At 37.9% G+C, this 20979-nt stretch overlaps 1 protein-coding gene across 1 annotated transcript in view; it reads left to right on the top strand.

The window, feature by feature from the left end:
- Positions 1-3281: 3281 nt before the first annotated feature.
- The window catches only part of LOC115981926 (sacsin), a 49099-nt gene continuing 31401 nt past the window's right edge, over positions 3282-20979 (top strand). The window contains exons 1-3 of the mRNA XM_031104365.1: positions 3282-3812; positions 6202-6928; positions 9084-15058. Coding sequence (XP_030960225.1) covers positions 3466-3812; positions 6202-6928; positions 9084-15058 — 7049 coding nt within the window. The 5' untranslated portion in view covers positions 3282-3465. The remainder of the gene's footprint in view (positions 3813-6201; positions 6929-9083; positions 15059-20979) is intronic.

Here is a 20979-nt window from a genome sequence, read left to right as displayed (position 1 = left end):
CGTTTCCTAGTTCGGTGGCGAGGGCGACCAGATTCTAATTACACATGGATTACTTAAGATGAGCTACAACGACTAGATCTTAACTTGTTGGAGTATTATCAGAGCTCTTTAGATTTCCACTCGACGGGGTCGAGTTCTTCTCACCTGGGGGGAGTTGGTGCGGACACGAGGTACAAGCCCCCAATTACACGCACATATAGGAGGAATAGCAAAAAGAAGACGGCCCAACCTGTGGCCTTATGGATGTAGCCTATTAGTTATTGGGCTTGAGACTAAGCAAGTTCGAGCATTTAATAATTAGGTTTTCTTTATGCATTTTTATTGTTAGCTATTTAAGCACTTTTTCTGATTATTGTAAGACAGCTTTTGAGAATTATTAAAAAACGTGTGTTTTCTTTTCACTGGTGCCAACTCCAGTTTTGCTTGGTGCTAATCTCAAGCAACCCTTAGGTGCTGACTCCTAGGGTTTATCTTTTGTTCTATTGTTAGTGTGGTTGTCCTACGTCAGGAGGAGTCATTGAGGGGAAGACCAGGTTATGAGTGTCTGAATGATCTGCTACACATTTTAATTGAGGTTGAATTACTTGCCAATGTCATTGATATGCGGTTGAGACAAGCACAAGAAATCTTAGAAGAACTTCTTAAACCAGTGGTATCACTTTCAGTCTCATTCCTTCTAGTGTTCAAATACTATAAAAGTATAGTGCATATTTCCTAAGCAAACTTAGTTATTGTTGATTGCACATGGTCAGTTGAATGATTTTAGTCTGACATTTTTAGAAATTTGTTAAGATGTTTTTACTTTTCTTCATCACATTTGGAATGCAATTTAAAAAAGACGATATTAGGAATTATTGCCTTTTGGAATACAACCAGTTTGTGGTTCCTCCTGGAAGACCTTGTGGCAATGTTAGATCCTCACTATTATTTTCTTTCATTATATCACACTAATAATCAAGCTACTCTTTTCTACCCCCTACATGGTATTACATGGTCAATCCAAACTCTAAAGTCAATTGGTATAAAGTGAGATATCATTTTCTTATGTTTTTACTGTGTAATTTGCAGGCAACTTAGTATCAGAAAAAATGGCAATTGATCTTAACACATGACTATCCAAAAAGACATTTGTGGTGCAAGCCAAGAATTTGCAACCCTTGTCAAAAGCTATTCATCATTTTCCCCAAGATGGTCCTTGTGGTGCTTTTATTTTTGTATATCATCTTTCCTTTCTTTGTATATGCCTGTATTTTATAAATACAAATTTTGGTTAAGTCAATTAGATTGGGTCTTGGAAGAGAGGTTCTTTGCATGAGGTTCACCCCCCACCTGGACTTGGTAGTTTTATTGTTTCTTAATGCTGATTTTGTATTGAAAATTGGGGGTCTGTTTATGTTGATGTTTTTTTAGTAATATGAAAAGATTAGCTCTCACCTATAAACATCCAAACTTGAATTGAATACAAATACCTCAAATAACCTTAACATTATGTTTCTCACCAATACTGAATATTTGCATCAACGTTAGCAACAAAATTTAAATTAAACCCAACGGCCACTTCAGAATTGTACCTTTTTCTAATTAAATCATAATGGATTGTTTCATAGATCCCCACATGTTTCGCGAAAAATTGATTTTTGCATCAACTAAATTTGTTGCTAGGAAACAAAGTCACTTGTGTTTCAGGTGAGATCGAGGAAGAGATGCATAAAACATTAAGAAGGTACTCGAGTTCCAAGATATCGAGTACTATGCACTAAAATATAATAAGGTACTCGATCCGTACTCGCGTTCTCTAAACTCGAGTAAGATGGAGTAAGTAACCGAGCCGTACTTGAGTTTTATGAACTCGAGTATGGTGGATTAAGTATCCGAGCCAGACTCGCGTTTACGAAGCTCGGGTACTGTGTATGTAAATAACATAGTACTCGAGTATAAGAAACTCGAGTTTATTCAACAAAGAACTCGAACTTATGACCATCAAGTTCCAAGTGGCATTTTTAGAGCTTGTTTGGAAACCCACAAAACTGAGTGATATCACTCAGTTTTCTTAACTCATGATCCAAAACTTGCGGGTCCCACAGATGAATTCTTGTTTGGATGAGTTTTGAATCACGGATGTGAGTGACCAAAACTGAAAACATGTTTCACCTATTTTCAAAACTCAAAAACTGAGTTTCAGTGGCAAGTCAGTAAATTATATGAAATTATGGGACCCAAAAGCCAGGCATTGTCACATCCCACCGATCACTCTATCTTTTCTTTTCTTTTTTTTCCTTTCTTCTCTACTTTTCTTTCTTTCTCTCTTCTTCTTTATCTGTTCTTCTTTAGAGCAAAAAGCTCATACTCACCGACCACTCACACTGGTCACTCACATGTCGACCACTCACACGCCGACCCAAGCCGAGAGATCATCGGCGTTGATCTTCGATCACATGTCGAAAAGCTCCACCACTCGCTCGTTCTCCTCGTCACTGCTATCGTACTTGTTCTTCGATCTGGCCAGAGCGTCGAAATCGGCATCCACAGCAACGACGGATCTCCGTTGGAAATGATTCAATCTGGAAGCTCGTTCTTCGATCTGGAAGCTCTGTTGTCGGCGCCGGGAACAGCTCCGTTGGAAGCTCGTTTTTGATTTGGAAGCTCTTTTTATTTTATTTTTTATTTCGTGGTGTATCATATATAAGTATGAATGGAGTTTTGAATATGGGGGGATGAGCTGCCTTAGGTGTTGTTAAATTGTTGAGAGTTTTTGTTGTTTGTACTTCTTTGGTTAAACTGTAAATGGAGTTTTTTGTGTTAAACTGTGACTGTGGTGGTGGCAAAATGAAATGTGCAGTGAAGAAAATGGTGGGAGATGAGGGTTTGGCGGGAAGGCTAACAGCAGTCTCTGATTATTGTTTAGGTATGGGTTCCACAAAAAGTAAAAAAATTTGAGTGATGAAAAATTAAAAATATGTGTCAAACGGGTGGAATTCGGAAATTGAGGTATTTTAAGTAATAAGTGATGAGTGACGAAAATTGAGTGACCATTTTTTTTAACCAAACAAGCCCTTGATATGCAAAATTCCAGTTTAGCTATTGCTATGCTGGCAAACTATGTAGGTACTCGATTTCAGAGAACTCGAGTATGGGTCAAAACTTGATTTCATGAACTTTGAGTACTGAAAATGTGATAAATTGCTAAATATTTTTGAAACAGTGCTAGATTGCCACAAAGATGGTAAAGAAAGTGATACTTGGCCAGTTTCACCGTTTACGCAGTCTGAACTAAAAAAAAAAAAAAAAACTTTTCGTTCGTTGGCCTTGTGGCCCGGACAACTACAAACTGCAAAACCTCACAAAGCGACATAGACAAAGGAAAGCAAATAGATCGCCCTCAGGCGACCAATTCAATTCCAAAAAAAAACGAAACCCAAACAGGCAGCTTTCCTCCACGAATGACAAATCTGATCTGATCTCGAAATGTCGTCGACGTCGTCGTCGATGTTTGTGGAACTGGAAGACTTCGGTCAGACGGTAGACCTGACTCGGCGGATCCGTGAGGTTTTGTTGAACTACCCGGAGGGTACGACGGTGCTAAAGGAGCTCATTCAGAACGCCGACGATGCAGGCGCCACCACCGTCCGACTCTGCCTGGACCGGCGTGTCCACCCTTCCCAGTCCCTCTTGTCCGACTCCCTCGCCCAGTGGCAAGGCCCCTCACTCTTGGCCTTCAACGACGCCGTTTTCACCGAGGACGATTTTCGTAGCATTTCCAGGATCGGTGGGAGTGGTAAGCACGCCCAGCCCTGGAAGACCGGCCGCTTCGGGTATTCTCTCGCAATTCTTTCTTTCTTTCAACTCAGATTTACTTTCTTTTTTTATCCTCCCCCAAAATGTGATTAGATTACTGTCCGTCCAGTTCCAGTAGCTAGCTTACTCACTTACTTTTACAAAATAGCAATGGCAATAATCAAGAAGAAAGTTCCAATCCATGTGGTCCGGTCCGGTCCAATAAGACTCATCTACTATTATATTATTTAGGACTGAATCAAGATTCATGAATTTGATAAATGCATTTTGAGAGCTTCCCTGGCTATGGCTAACGCTCCCCAATTATTAGACTAAATAAATGGTTTGAAATCAATGCTCCTACTTTATTTATTTTGGGATGAGGCCAACAAAAATTGCTTTTTCATGAAAAGCCCAAAAAGTATTCATTACATCTTCTTTTATCACTTCCCATCTCAAAAAGTTTTAAAGAAAGCAATAGATTAGAGAAGCCATTAGGGATTGACACTCAATTACCATTTGAGTTTTTGAATTGTCTCTCTAACCAAAATGTATCTACACTATCCTCCTAACTGATGCCTCCATACTTCTGTTTCCTTATTAACTGAATGATCAATCAAACCAATCAGGTTTGTGGAACATTCTCTCTTTTCATAAGAAGTAGGGCCATTTATCTGTCCAATCCCTGCAAGGGAATTGCTACTACCTACTAGCACCTCAGGCCTACTAATGGGACAAGTGGAGAGTCTTCCAGCAAGTCTCCTTAGATTTGACAAGTGGAAACACTTGGAACCCTCATCTCTCATATTCATTCACTGTGATAAAGAGCTTATTTTTGAAATTGGTTTAGAGACATGAATTGGGTTTTGACTATTGGTTAATCTAGTCACTAACTATTGGATGAGTTTTCCGAAAAAAAAAAAAAACCATTATTTTTTAGTTGGAGTAGTAAGCAAATATGCATGAAAAAAAAATGATATTGAAAGAAATAACACAAAATTTTATTACTTAAGCAGAAGAAAACAATGCTGTTTTATTTTATTTTTATTTTTTATTTTTGTTGTATATATAGTTATATATAAGATACGTTGTAATATTATATATCAAAAGGTACCTATTAAAAGGTCATAACCCTTCAAATTGGATATACCAAAAAGCGTCTATTAAAAGGTCATAACCCTTCATATTGGATATACCAAAAGGTGTTTATTGACTGAAAATGTGCCTATTGAGTATTGAATGAAAAAGTGCCTATTGACCGAAAATGTGTTTATTGACTGAAAATGTGCCTATTGAATGAAAAAGTCCCTATTGACTGAAAATGTGCTTATTGAAAAATGAAAAGGCACAACTGTTTAGTGTTTTTAAATATATATGTGGCATAAATTTATATAGCCACGTGGTGCAATAAGGAGTGGCAAAAAAAAAGAGTCAAATGTTTCACTTTTATATTATATATAGATAGATGGGGTTCTGCCAAGATTTTCTACCTATGCGTTTCAACTTCCTCCACTGTTGTTGCTTTTCATCTTTTTGATCATTGGTTGAGTTTGCTTTTTGTGATGTTACAGTGCTGTCCCTCGCCTTTCAGCACTGCTGCGTAAGAAATGTTTTTGGAGGAAGGAATTATCATCCTTTGTATTTAGGGACTTATAAAAAGTTTTAACTTAATATCCATGGCTTCTGGCTGGTGTAACCAAATCACTATATCCTATTTACCTCCACCACATCTAATATGTTTCCACATGCCTACCTCATGAGTTGCTTACTTTTCTGAGCATCATCCTCCACATGAACTCCCATGCCGCTGTAACCATTGCCCTAATAGGGCTTTGAAAAACCAAAAGATTTTCCATTACTTATCAACCAAAAAAAAAAAAAAAAAAATGAAAAGATTTCTGACACCCAATCCCCATATTTAATAGGGGCACAAACCATATTCTAATTTACATAGGTGATATTTAAATTTATTGCCAACACCTCCTCACAGAGAATCCTGTTGTACTAATTTCTTGAAGTCTATCTGCTATATCAACAGGTGGAGGAAAAAAAGAGATTTTTTTTTAAGCTATAGCTAAATTGCTCTTAATTAAAGTTTCCTACTTCCCCCTTAAAAAAAAAAAAAAAAAAAAAAAAGTTTCAACCTCCTGTGATTCTTACAGCTTGTCAATCTTCTATCCAAAAGAGAGAGAAGTACTGCCGGTCTTTATCTTATATATGTGAAAACTCAAAATGTTTTTTAATGCACTATTTTACCATAGCCCCGATAAATGTTTGGTTTTGTTTCTGGATGTCAGAATCGGTTGACTTGTGCTACTTATGTTCCATCTCTAGTACTAGATATTATCTTATTACAGCCTAATATTGGTGTAATTTCTGGGATTTGAATATTTCTTCTTACTTAATTTTGATGACTTGCCTTTCTAGGGTTGGCTTCAATTCGGTGTATCATTTAACTGATCTGCCTTCGTTTGTCAGTGGCAAGTATGTGGTATTATTTGATCCTCAGGGTTTTTACCTTCCTAAGGTTTCTGCAGCCAATCCTGGAAAGCGAATTGACTATGTTAGTTCTTCAGCCATATCACTGTATAAAGACCAATTCTTTCCATATTGTGCTTTTGGTTGTGACATGAAAATGCCTTTTGCTGGAACTTTATTCCGTTTCCCTTTGAGGAATGTAGATCAAGCAGTCAGAAGTAAGCTCTCGAGGCAAGCATACTCAGAAGATGATATCTCTTCCATGTTTGTTCAGCTGTATGAGGAAGGAGTGTTCACACTACTCTTTCTCAAAAGTGTTATGTGCATTGAAATGTATGTGTGGGATGTTGGAGAACCTGAGCCAAGGATGCTTTATTTGTGCTCAGTGAGTTCTGAAAACAATGATACTGTTTGGCATCGGCAGGCATTACTGAGGTTATCAAAGTCAGTTAATTCTACCAATGGTGAGATGGATGCCTTTTCATTGGACTTCTTGAGTGAAGCTACGATTGGAACCCAATGTGAGAAGAGGATGGATAGTTTTTATATAGTGCAAACGATGGCTTCAGCATCTAGTAGAATTGGTTCTTTTTCTTCTACTGCATCGAAAGAATATGATATTCACTTGCTGCCATGGGCATCAGTTGCAGTATGCACATCAGATGATTCATTGAATGTAATTCTCAATATTCAGTCTTCTTATTGCAAACATCTCTCTCTCTCTCTCTCTCTCTCTCTCACACACACACACTCAAAGTGACATATAGAATGTCTCAATTTGGTGCAATTTTGGCTAGTTGTTTGGGTACAAGTTTGAGCCTTTTTCAAATACAAAGCTATATATTTTAGGCTTAGTTCCCATGTTATATGCATCTGTCCTACATGAATGTGAACCTTTTGGAAATCTTTCAATTCTAATGAGAAGACATTGGATGAGTTAAAGGTTTTATGCCAACGTAGTCTTTTGGAACTTTTCAACTGTTTATCTTGTGTTGCAATCTAACTGCTGTTTTTTAGGGCAACTGTATATCTTGTGCATTGTTTCAATCTAATTGACTTTAGATTGATTGTACAAGCTGTGTATAATGCCTCGTAGTAATTTAAATATATACAGTTATCTTATATATCATATCTTTCTACCCCTGGTTTTTACTTTGGTTGTTTCAATTGCCTTAATGGTTTGCCATTTGGCTTATGGTTTAGCAAGTAAGAGCATTTGATGAAGCTGTCCTGTGAAACTTTAGAGGATGTTTTCTTTCATTTGTTTATGAAGACCATGATGTTGTGCAATGAAAAGAAGAATGAGAAACCAAATGATGTATCCTCCCCTCGTAAGTAATGGATTCAATCCAGCAAGGGAAACTCTGTTTAACTCCTCTCACCTTCCCCCGTCTCAATTGCTTCCCCCCCCCCCCCCACCTGCGGCGGCGGGGGTCCAACTCCTGCCCAAAAAAAAAAAAAAAAGGAAAAATGGGAAATATATCATGGATGTATTTATTTCAATGTGATACAAAAGTGAGATGTCTAAAACAATTCAAACAGGAAATGTGTGTACTAGTTAGGTATGCTTTAAAGTTTTATTATTCGTGCTAGTTTTGCATGGTAGTGTAATTGAGCTTTTGCCTTTTATGACATCCATTTTAAAGAGCCTGATGCTTTTGGATAAGAGTTGATCCTCATGATTAATTCTCATTGAGAGTGGTCATTTTATTTCTTTCTTTTCTTTTCCTTTTCTCCCATGAGATTGGCCAAAGGTACTTTGGGAAAGCCTTTAGAGAAAGATGACAACAGTATGTCTTTCCTTTACTGTTATTAAACATCTTGGCTGAAGTTTAATAAAAAACTTGCTCGGTTGGGTGTGCTAGTGCCAGGTCTTCTTGTTCCACTCGCTGGCTGATTCACTAGTCTGCCATATAAGCTGGAGAGGATGATGTGGGCTGGTTTTTGGATTGTGTTAAACCTGTTGAGTTAAGCTTGAAATATTAGTTCTATGAATTACCTGTGTCATAGGGAAGAAAACTAGTATTGCATGATTACTTATATAATAAAAAAATCTACTTAGAATCTCCAAATATCTTCTCAAAAAGTGGCAATCCCCTTGCCTGTGCTAATAAAACACCATTTTTCAAGCAAAGCATGAGAACTCAATTTTTTTTTTCTTACAATTGCCTGGTGCACACTCCACTAGCTTGAAATATCTCTTTTGTCTACAAGTATTTGTTTCTAATTCAATTTTTATATTTATTTACAACAATTATATTGCTTTTCAATTTTCCCGACTATTTATTTACATTTGCTTGGTGCATGCTCAACTTAATCTGTTAGTTCAGGTTTCCTGAGTTAAGTATGTTCTTGTGGAGCTTATTTCTAAGAGCTTAGTTTAGAAGGTTGATTTTTTCTGTCTTAATGCTCCACTAGCCTGAAATATCTTTTTTGTCTACAAGTATTTGCTTCTAATTCAATTTTTATATTTATTTACAACAATTATATTGCTTTTCAATTTTTCCAACTATTTATTTACATTTGCTTGGTGCATGCTCAACTTAGGCTGTTAGTTCAGGTTTCCTGAGTTAAGTATGTTCTTGTGGAACTTATTTCTAAGAGTTTAGTTTAGAAGGTTGGTTTTTTCTATCTTAATATTCTTGTTATTTTATGTGCATGTTTGTGGGGCTAATCGGCTAATTACTATTGAAAAAATCCACAACTTACTGCTTTTAGTTAGTTATTTTCTTGTTTTGGATCTCTTTTTTCTTTTCTTCCCCTCCCTTTTCCTCTTCTTTTTTCACCTATATTCAAAGAAATTCTCATATAATTACTATGATTTTTAACAGAGTAATGTTCTAAAGCGTGGCCAGGCATTCTGTTTCCTTCCGCTACCTGTAAGAACTGGATTGACTGTCCAAATTAATGGGTACTTTGAGCTCTCATCTAACCGTCGTGGCATTTGGTATGGGGCTGACATGGACAGAAGTGGGAAAATCCGTTCTATCTGGAATAGGCTTCTTTTAGAAGATGTTGTGGCCCCCACTTTCACACAATTGCTGCTTGGTGTGCGAGGGTTGCTAGGTCCAACAAATTTGTACTATTCTTTATGGCCCAATGGTTCTTTTGAAGAGCCATGGAATGTTTTGGTCAAGCAGATATACAGAAACATTCGTAATGCTCCTGTTTTGTATACTGAACTTGAAGGTGGAAAGTGGGTTTCACCAGATGAAGCTTTTCTATATGACGATGAATTTAGTAAAAGTAAGGAACTCAGTGAGGCCCTGGTGCAGCTAGGAATGCCTATTGTTCATTTACCCAATATTTTATTTAATATGCTTCTCAAAGATGCTTCTGATTTTAAGCAGAAAGTGACTCCTGACGTGGTACGCCATTTTCTTAGGGGATGCAAAACTCTTGTTTCTTTAGGCAAACCTTACAAGCTTGTACTCTTGGAATATTGTCTTGAAGACATAGTAGATGATGAAGTTGTTACATATGCATATAACCTACCATTACTTCCTTTGGCAAATGGTGATTTTGGATTATTGTTGGAAGCTTCAAAAGGAATTTCTTATTTTGTTTGCAGTGAGTTAGAGTACATGTTACTTCAGCAAATTTCTGATAGAGTAATTGATCAGAATATTCCTCTCAATATACTGAATAGACTTTCTGGTGTTGCACGGTCATCAAGGTCAAATCTTGTTTTTTTCAGTGTTAATTATTTCCTTCAGTTATTCCCTAAGTTTGTACCTGCTGACTGGAAATATAAAAGTAAAGTGTTATGGGACCCAGATTCTTGTTGTAATCATCCAACTTCATCATGGTTTGTGTTATTTTGGCAATATCTTCAGAATCAGTGTGAGAACTTATTGTTGTTTGGTGATTGGCCTATCTTGCCATCCACATCTGGGCACCTGTACAGAATTTCTAGACAATCGAAACTGATCAATGCAGTAAAACTTTCCATTGAGATGCAAGACATACTTGTTATGATTGGATGTAAGATACTAAGCCAGAATTATGGAGTTGAACACCCGGATTTATGTCACTATGTATGTGATGGTGATGCTGCAGGTGTTTTGGAATCCATATTTGATATTGTCTCTTCAGAGGTTGGCAGCATAGTGCAAACTATTCATATTCTGGGAGTAAAAGAGAGGGATGAACTTCGTGGATTTCTTCTTGATCCAAAATGGTATGTTGGAGAATGCATGGATGATTCCAACATAAAAAATTGCAAGAAGCTTCCTATTTATAGAGTCTATGGTAGAGGATCTGCTCAAGATTTCCAATTTTCTGATCTAGAAAATCCTCAAAAATATTTACCACCATTAGATGTCCCTGAATACTTTTTGGGAGGTGAGTTCATTGTTGGCTCTTCAACTGGTGAAGAAGAGATTCTGTTGAGGTATTATGGAGTTGAGAGAATGGGGAAGGCGTATTTCTATAGACAACAGGTGTTCAATAGAGTCAGGGAGTTGCAACCTGACATTCGTGACAGCATCATGCTCTCTGTTTTGCAAAACCTACCACAGTTGTGTGTTGAGGACTCATCTCTTAGGGAATGCTTGAGAAGTTTGGAATTTGTCCCAACCTGTAGAGGTGCTCTAAGGTGTCCTGATGTGCTGTATGATCCTCGTAATGACGAATTATATGCATTACTTGAAGACTCTGATAGTTTCCCTTATGGTCCTTTCCAAGAATCTGGCATTTTGGACATGCTACTAGGTTTGGGCCTTAGAACATCTGTATCTCCCGAGACAGTTATACAAAGTGCTAGACAGGTAGAACGATTAATGCATGAAGATCAGCAAAAGGCACATTCAAGAGGCAAAGTACTCCTCTCCTACTTAGAAGCTAATGCTATGAAGTGGCTACCCAGTTCAGCAAATGATGATCAGGGAACAGTGAACAGAATGTTCTCACGAGCTGCAACTGCATTCAGACCTCGCAACTTTAAATCTGACCTTGAAAAGTTCTGGAGTGATCTGCGGATGATCTGCTGGTGCCCAGTTTTAGTTTTTGCGCCTTTTCAAGCATTGCCATGGCCTGTTGTGTCAGCCATGGTTGCTCCCCCCAAGCTTGTAAGATTGCAAACAGACATGTGGATTGTTTCTGCTAGCATGCGAATACTGGATGGAGAATGCTCTTCCACAGCACTATCGTATAGCCTTGGATGGTCTTCTCCACCAGGTGGAAGTGTGATTGCTGCACAACTACTTGAGCTTGGAAAAAATAATGAGTTGGTGAAAGATCAGGTTCTTAGGCAGGAATTAGCCATGGCAATGCCAAGAATATACTCAATATTGACAAGCTTGATTGGCTCAGATGAGATGGACATTGTAAAGGCTGTTCTTGAAGGTTGTCGTTGGATATGGGTGGGAGATGGATTTGCAACAATGGACGAGGTAGTCCTGGATGGCCCACTTCATTTGGCTCCATATATACGTGTTATTCCTGTTGATTTAGCAGTTTTCAGGAATTTATTTTTAGAACTTGGCATTCGAGAACTGTTGAAGCCCAGTGATTATGCTAATATCCTGTTTAGAATGGCAGTGAAAAAGGGTTCCACTCCTCTTGATCCACCAGAAATCAGAGCAGCCATACTGATTGTGCAGCATCTATCTGAAACTCATTTCCGTGACCAGCAAGTTAAGGTCTATTTACCTGATGTTTCAGGCAGACTATTTCCTGCCAGTAACTTGGTTTATAATGATGCCCCCTGGTTGCTTGGCTCAGAAGATCCTGATAGCTCATTTCATGGTGTGTCAAATTTGACATTAAATGCAAAAAGAACAGTTCAAAAATTTGTTCATGGGAACATATCCAATGATGTTGCTGAGAAACTTGGTGTCTGCTCCCTTCGTAGAACCTTGCTAGCTGAAAGTGCTGATTCAATGAATCTGAGTTTGTCTGGAGCTGCAGAAGCTTTTGGACAACATGAAGCTTTGACGACTAGGCTTAAACATATACTTGAAATGTATGCAGATGGACCTGGGATTCTATTTGAGCTGTTGCAAAATGCGGAGGATGCAGCAGCTTCTGAGGTGATCTTTCTCTTGGATAAAACTCAATATGGAACTTCTTCTGTTCTCTCTCCTGAAATGGCAGATTGGCAAGGCCCTGCATTGTACTGTTTTAATGACTCTGTTTTCAGTCCGCAAGATCTTTATGCAATCTCACGCATTGGTCAGGAAAGTAAACTAGAGAATCCTTTTGCAATTGGAAGATTTGGGCTAGGTTTTAATTGTGTCTATCATTTTACAGATATCCCCACATTTGTTTCTGGGGAAAACATCGTTATGTTTGATCCTCATGCTCATAATTTACCTGGGATCTCCCCGTCCCACCCTGGCCTACGAATTAGATTTGTGGGTAGAAGAATTTTGGAACAATTTCCTGATCAATTTTCTCCATACTTGCACTTTGGTTGTGATTTACAGCATCCATTTCCTGGTACATTATTCCGTTTCCCACTTAGGACTGAGAGTGTTGCTTCCCGAAGCCAAATAAAGAAAGAAGCATATGCTGCTGAAGATGTCATCTCTCTTTTTACTTCTTTTTCTGAGGTTGTGTCTGATGCTCTGCTTTTTCTGCGTTTTGTGAAAACTATCTCTGTTTTTGTGAAGGAGGGACCTGGACATGAAATGCAGCTTATACATCGTGTGGACAAACGCTGCATTAGTGATCCTGAAATCCAATCCAATGCACTACAGGACATGTTCAGCTTTATTAATGGAAAACAGCATAGTGGGATGGATAAAGATCTGTTCCTGAAGAAATTGAGCAACATGGATGGAAATTTGCCATATAAATGGCAAAAGATTGTTACTACGGAGCACAGTTCATCTGGCGATGTATCGCATTGTTGGATGACCACTGAATGTATAGGTGGTGGGCGAGCTAAAAGCTCTTCTGTAGCATCTAATGATAAGTTCCATAATTTCACCCCTTGGGCATGTGTTGCTGCATATTTACATTCTGTCAAGGTTGATAAGAAATTGAATGTCCCAAAGACAGAGGATTCTTTTACTCCTGATTTGTTTCAGCTTCCTACAGCTTCCACTCAAAATAGGAAGGATTTTGAAGGCCGTGCCTTCTGTTTTTTACCACTGCCAATTAGCACTGGTCTTCCAGCACATATTAACGCTTATTTTGAATTGTCTTCAAATCGTAGGGACATCTGGTTTGGTAATGACATGGCAGGTGGTGGAAAAAAACGGTCAGACTGGAATATTTACATCCTTGAAGATGTTGTTGCCCCTGCTTATGGTCATCTGCTTGAGAAAGTTGCACTGGAGATTGGCCCTTGTGATTTGTTCTTTTCATTATGGCCAACAACAGGATTAGAACCTTGGGCATCAGTTGTACGGAAACTCTACAATTTTGTTGCGGATTTTGGTGTTCGTGTATTATTTACCAAAGCTAACGGGGGGCAGTGGATTTCAACCAGGCAAGCTATCTTTCCTGATTTTACTTTCCACAAGGCACATGATCTTGCTCAAGCATTGTCAGACGCTGGTCTACCTCTTGTAATTGTTTCTCAGCCACTGGCAGAGAGATTTATGGAATTTTGCCCTACATTGCATTTCCTTACACCACAGTTCTTAAGGACTTTGTTGATTCGGAGAAAACGTGGATTTATGGACCGGAATGCAATGATATTGACCCTTGAATATTGCTTGCTTGACTTAAAAGTACCTATTCAGTTTGATAGCCTGTGTGGTTTACCATTGTTACCTCTTGCTGATGGTTCATTTACAACATTTGACAAGAAAGGTTTTGGTGGAAGAATCTATATTGCACAGGGGGACGAGTATGGTCTTCTCAAGGATTCAGTTCCAAATCAACTAGTAGATGGCAGAATCCCTGAATTAGTTCATGGGAAGCTATGTGACATAGCCTTTGGTGAAGACTCAAATATTTCCTTTCTATCATGCCCTCTGCTGGAGAAACTCTTTTTGAAATTACTTCCAGCAGAGTGGCAGCATGCAAAACAGGTCACTTGGACCCCCGGGCATGAGGGCCATCCAAGTTTAGACTGGATAAAACTTCTGTGGGGTTATCTGAAGTCATCGAGTGATAACCTCTCTGTGTTTTCTAAGTGGCCTATTCTGCCTGCTGGGAGTAATTTTCTCTTGCAACTAGTTGAAAATTCAAATGTAATTAAAGATACTGGGTGGAGTGAGAACATGTGCTCTCTGTTGCTGAAAGTAGGATGTCTATTCTTGAGGCGTGACCTGCCAATAGATCATCCACAGTTGGAAAGGTTTGTGCAGCCACCAACGGCAACTGGAATATTAAATGCGTTTCTGGCAATTGCTGGTAAGCCAGAGAACATTGAGGGGCTTTTTGATGATGCATCAGAAGGGGAGCTGCATGAACTTCGGAGTTTTATTCTTCAGTCCAAATGGTTCTGTGAAGAGCAAATGGAAAACATACATATTGAAATCATCAAATGCCTACCTATGTTTGAGTCGTATAGAAGTAGAAAGCTAGTAAGTTTGAGTAAACCTATCAAATGCCTTAAACCCAGTGGTGTACGTGAGGTTCTTTTGAATGATGAATTTGTACGCACAGAATCAGAAAAGGAAAGAATCATTTTAAGAAGGTATTTGGAGATTAAAGAACCCTCTATGGTGGAACTCTACAAAGATTATGTGCTCAACCACATGTCTGAGTTTGTTTCACAGCAGGAAGCATTTACAGCCATTTTACATGATGTGAAACTTTTGATTGAAGATGATATTACTATCATACCTGTACTTTCTGCAACACCTTTTGTTTTGGCAGCAAATGGATCTTGGAAACAACCATCCAGGTATTATATTTTATGAAATTCTTGATTCTAGAATATTAAATTTTTGTATCTATGTAGGTGGTAGTGCTTAGTTGAACCTTTGTTTGGCCTCTATTTTTCTTCCTATTCCATTCAGAAGTCAGAACATTAGAACCAAGTGGGTTCCTACATCATATAGTAATAAACTAATAATGTTCAATATGTGTTACTTTTGTAAGGAACCAACCTGGTTTTTTGTGCAGCAACCAATATTCTTTGCCAGCGAGTTAGCTTATTTATGCATGTGTTCATGTGAATGTTTTTAATAAACGAAATTCTCAATAAATTTTTAACATTTGTCAGTTGAATACTTTTGAATTGAATCATACTGTGAAAATAAAATAATTCTGGATTGACATTTATGTTTTTTATATTAGGTTAGGAGTAGTTCTTGCTTTTGTGGGTTCATCACTGGGTTGCCCTATTTTGAGACGAAAATGAAAGAAATATTCTATTTATGTCCTCCCCAATCCCCCTCCCCCCTCCCCTTCAAAAAAAAGAAAGTAAATCCTGCTATAATTTCTCTAATCAATTTTGCCGTACTCACTATTATGTTAAAAAGAGACATGAAATAATCCGCTCACCTTTTAGAGGGGTATATCTTCTTCCCTCTTGCCAATCATTTCTCCATTCTTAAATTATGCCAACAGTTAAGCTAAATGTTATAGGTAGGGAGGGAGCTCACGTTACGGCCTAGAACTCTAGCTAATGCCTTCACTTCTAGAGCTGCCCCCACTAGCTCGATTTCACCCTTACTGAGGTTCAACCTTGATCCTGTAATAACCTTTTCTTTGTTTATTTAATAATTTTTTTGATACCTGATCCTGTAACAACCTCAACATATAATAAAACACATCGCAGGCTTTGACATGCTTCAGTCATCTCATGTCAGATTAATACTCCTTTGATCCTTTGATTATTTCCCTACATTAAGGACTTCTAGTGGAAGGTTGAGTAACTCATGTTCATTAAGTTGAACGCTTTGGCTTGTGAGAAAGTTTGCCAATTCCATCTTTCTCTTAGAAATTGCAACCTATTGAAATTAAGGGTGTTAGTGCCCGTTTGGTTCAGCGTTTTTGGGGAAAAAAATACCTTTGCAATTTCAAAATGGGATTTTTTTGTTTTTATTTTTATTTTTTTTTCATTTTTGGGTATTTGGTAAGATTTCCAAATTGCGCCTTTTCAAATCGCAAACAACCAAAAAGTGCTTTTTGGTATTGGACCATCTAAGGTGGAATTCCAAAATGCACGGTTGCATTCCATGTGACTGTTGATTATTTTGCATATTGTCCCTGTATTACCCTTAGCTTTTTTTTGAATCCCCAATTTTACCCAAGTCTTTAACAGCAAAAAATACAGTCAATAAAAGAGACTCATTGGGCGGAGTGGGAGAGTTGAAAGTTGTGATGCCAAAATTTGATTGATTGTGTGATATGTGTGGGTGTGTGATAAGTCTCACATCGGGTATTTGCTAAGTAGATTTGGGTTTTATTAATAACTAAAAGGTGCCTCAATTGTGACTAGTCATTTTGAGGTATAGTGCAGATGTGGCTAGCGCTTTTCCTTGAGTCGTTACTTATGGTATCAGAGCCGGCTCGGTAACCCTGTGTGGGCTCGGAGACACTATCCATCAAAGTGGGCCCTAACGAGGACGTTAGGGATTTAAGTGAGGGAGATTGTTATGTCCCAATTTGATTGACTGTGTGATGTGTGTGGGTGTGTGATGAGTCTCACATCGGGTATTTACTGAGTAGATCTGGGCTTTATTAACAACTACAAGGTGCCTCAATTGTAACTAGTCCTTTTGAGGTATAGTGCAGATGTGACTAGCACTTTTTCTTGGGTCATTACAAAAGTGGCGGCATAGTGGAGGAAATCGTTGGAGATGGAAGGTCGGATTGGAGTTGTAAAGGCTGAGACTTGATTTGTGGGTTTGGTTGAGGATGTCATGGTGGGTTTTATGTGTGAGATTGAAAGATAAGGCTTGTAACCATGGCATGATGGAGCTTATGAGGGTGGAGTATTACTTTTGTGTTGGTGGCTTGGTGCTGCAGTGCTGCTCTTCATTTGGTGAGAGAGAGAGAGGAAGAGAGAGACTTGTGTGGCTATGTCTGTGTGTGGAGGGGGAAAGTGAAGAAGAGGAAAATAAGAAGATGAGGATGAAGTGAAAGAGTGGATCTATGGATGAGAAAAAGAGAGAAGGAAAAAGAAAAAAAAAAGAAGAAGAGGTTTTGGGTTTTGTAGTTAAGCAAAGTGAAAGACATGCATTTAGCAAAAAAAACAAACATGGGCACATCAAATTTAAAACATGAAATTTAATTACAAATTTAAATGGAAAAAAAAAATAGCTATAAACTATTTCACAACTTCTTTGTTACAATTGTGATGTGGCATAGTGGGAGTGGTAGAGAAAAAATTGTGGGTCCATGAGAAAGTGGTAGACAACCACCCACAGTTTGCCACATTAGAGTTGTGAAAAAAAATTGTGAAATAATTTGTAGTCCTAGAAGAACCACTCAGTTTAAAAGATATGTATTAATAAAATTCTATTTTAAAGAGATTCATTCTACCAATATTATTGGTTTTTAACTTTTAAGATAATAATTTTTTTTTTTTCATTATGAAAAATGCAAATCCACTTACTATTTTACAAAATCTTTTATTAAGAGAGTCATTTATTATTACCATGAAGTCATTAATTATTATTATTATTAATAAGAAGATAAAATCACATGAATGAATTCTTAAAAAAAAAAAGAAAAAGAAAAGAAAAGAAAAGAAAAGAACACAGTATAAAGAATTCCTTATATAATATGTATAGTTTGGTAATTTATATCTTAAACCACAATTTTGATAAGTGCTACCTAACACCCAGCTTTTTCCAAAAACAATTTCTGATAGCTTTTACCAAACACTATGCTCTTAAAAAAAACAAAATTTCATACTGCACTTTTTAAAACTACAATTTTTTTCAAAATGCTTAACCAAACACACCCTTAATTGGTCGGTGCACCAGTTTTGGGGGAGTTTTTTTCCCCATCACTTTTACCTAGTCCGTTTTCCAAAATGCCAAACCACTACTGTGCTGCGGAGGTCTCATAGTTGAGTTTCATGTGGTAGCTTACGTTGGTACAGTGGGTTGGTGGCCATGGAAGTAAGAGAAGTAAAAATGGGACTGCATATAAAACACGTTAAAGAGTTGGTGACTGCCTGTCATAGGTCAAATTGAGGAATTTGTGTACATGTGGATGTGGTGGGTTGAGGTTTAGGAGGATTTGTGGAAATATAATTTAGACTTGCTGAAGAAAAGAGTTATGGTTTGTGTGACTGATCAAGTAAAAAGTTATGGGGTTGTGTTAGGAACTAAAAGTTGGTTTGATGAGTTATTTGATGGCTATTTGGAAGAAAAAAAAAGTGATTTTTATGGTGTTTAGGTGCTTTATGAACAGTACCATGAGAGGGAGAAGAAGAAAAGAGATTGAAGGCCAACATGTCTCAATGTTCGAAGTACTCAATAATTTTATTAATTAACTTTCATCTACTTTGAATACATTGGGCACAAATATATATAAAGATACTTTCTTGTAGACTAGTACTTTGACCAGTAAACTAAAACCTAATAAAATGATAACTTGGACCCAAAGAAAATAAACCTAAGATACTGAGGATCTCCTAGAAGATACTAAGCTCAACTAAATTACCAACCCTAATTTGGGGTCAACTCTATTCTACTCCTCTCTCTCCTCCTCAATCCAAACGGACCCTCAATTAGCAAGAATTGCGGGAATTACAGATATGCCCCTGAGTATAAAATTGACCATAAGTAATAAAATAAAGCCCAAATAAAAAACTGTTTTAACCTTAAGTGATTCATACTTAGACCTTTAAAACCACACAACTTTATACTCCACAAGAGCAAAATTTTTACACCAATTATACTTTATACGTGGACCCCATAAAACCACTCATCTGTGGCGTAGGGTCATAGCCATGAAATATGGGGAGGGAAAAGGGGGTTGGTGCACTAGAGCTGGTAGAAGGGCTCATGGTTGTGGGTTATGGTGGAGTATTAGTGAAGGGTGGGATACTGTCGCTAAGTATTTCTCTTTTGTGGTGGGGGATGGTTCTCGTATTCTTTTTTTGCATGATAAGTGGACTGGGGATGTTCCTCTTAAAATTCTTTATCCTTAGTTATTTTTTTGCTCAGCTAATAAGGAGGCCTGTATTTCTGAAGTGTTAAGCCCTCCAGTGGGTGATAATGACAGAGTATGGAGTTTAAGCTTTTATAGGGATTTCAATGATTGGGAGTTAGCGGCTTCCTACTCCCTACTTCATTTCATCCAAACCCGAATTCCTAGGGGTGGAGGGTGTGACAGGCTTTGTTGGGATCTTAATGGAAGTGGGAAGTTCGATATTTGGTCTTTTTATCATAAGATTCGAAATGCAGCTCCTTCCACTTTATCTTGGAAGGGCATTTGGAAAGCCAAGATTCCTAAAATGGTGGCTTTTTTCACGTGGACAACAACTCATGGTCAGATTCTTACTTTGGATAACCTTATTCTTCATGGTCGCTCTTTGGCGAATCGTTATTGTATGTGCTGTTGTAATGCGGAATTTGTGGATCACCTGCTACATTTTTGTTCGATAGCTCATTCTTTGTGGATGTATATACTTCGGCTGTTTGGGATCGATTGGGTCATGCCAAGCTCAGTTGTGGATTTATTATTTTGTTGGTATAATTTGCTTGGGAAACATAGTTCTGATATTTGGAATTTGGTTCCATGCTATTTACTGTGGACCATTTGGACCGAACGGAATCGACGGTCTTTTGAGGATGAAGGGAAAACTGTGGTTCAATTATTAGAGCTTTGCCAACGGACCCTCTTTGATTGGTCTCGTTGTTGGGGTTTCTCGGATGGTTCTACTCTTATGGATTTTCTTTCGTCTATTAGAATAGATTAGGGTCTACTTCTGTCTTTATGTTCCTTTTTCTTTCGTTCACTACCGTGAACTCCTTGTATTTTTCTTGCTTTTCTTTTATTAATAATATTCTCTTCTTATCAAAAAAAAAAAAGTTCTTGAATAGGCGAATTTACAAAGTAGGACAAAATTTAGGTACAGTACATTAGGTGCTGTTCCTTAGGTTACTCTTTTAAGATTCAGCCATGTGCCTACTTAACTAAAAAATATACTTCCATCCCATGATAAAAAATCTACATGGCTAAATCTTAAAAGTGGAATGTAAAGAAAAACACCTAAGTGCTGTACCTAAGTCTTGTCCTATAAAGTAATAGCAAATTAATCTTCCATGGTTACAGATGTAGTAGTTGCAGATGTTAAATAAGACTAGAGGGTGAACCTTGGTGGACAAACCTGCTAAGGACGGTACAAATTGCAATATGGTGTTCTGGCTCCCTATCATTCTTTGAGCTTGAGATTGGTCTAGATTGTTAGGGAAGAGAGAGGTCAAAGGAGAGTCAATCTTAGGGAGGGGGAGGGGGAGGGGGTTGGTTGGTCGGTTTTTGTTGGGTTTCCAACACTCTTTCTTTCTGAATTGAGTGTTGTTTTGGAAAATTACCACCTCACTGTATAGCTATACTTGTTGGAAACCATCAGATTAGAGGTGTTTGTTTTGGTTTTCTCGGTTGGTGAAACAGTCCTAGTTGAAGTCACTCCTAGGCATCATGGTGGGTCCTTTTACCTTTTGACATTTCTTAGCTCCTTCAAGAGGTTTGGTTGTGCCCCATTGTCATTTAGGTCATAGATACAAGTATAACTTCAATCCAAGTTGTTCTCCACATTTCAGAAGAGGCAAGGAACTGAAAATACACCTTTTATGTATTCTACTATCTCTTTGTTTGTCCCACATCACTAAGGGTCCGTTTGGTTAGAGGGGTGGAAAA

The sequence above is a fragment of the Quercus lobata genome, chromosome 3 (genome assembly GCF_001633185.2).
Source record: "Quercus lobata isolate SW786 chromosome 3, ValleyOak3.0 Primary Assembly, whole genome shotgun sequence".
NCBI lineage: Eukaryota > Viridiplantae > Streptophyta > Magnoliopsida > Fagales > Fagaceae > Quercus > Quercus lobata.
The sequence above is the reverse complement of the archived record's forward strand: the minus strand, read 5'-3'. Positions and strand labels throughout refer to the sequence as shown.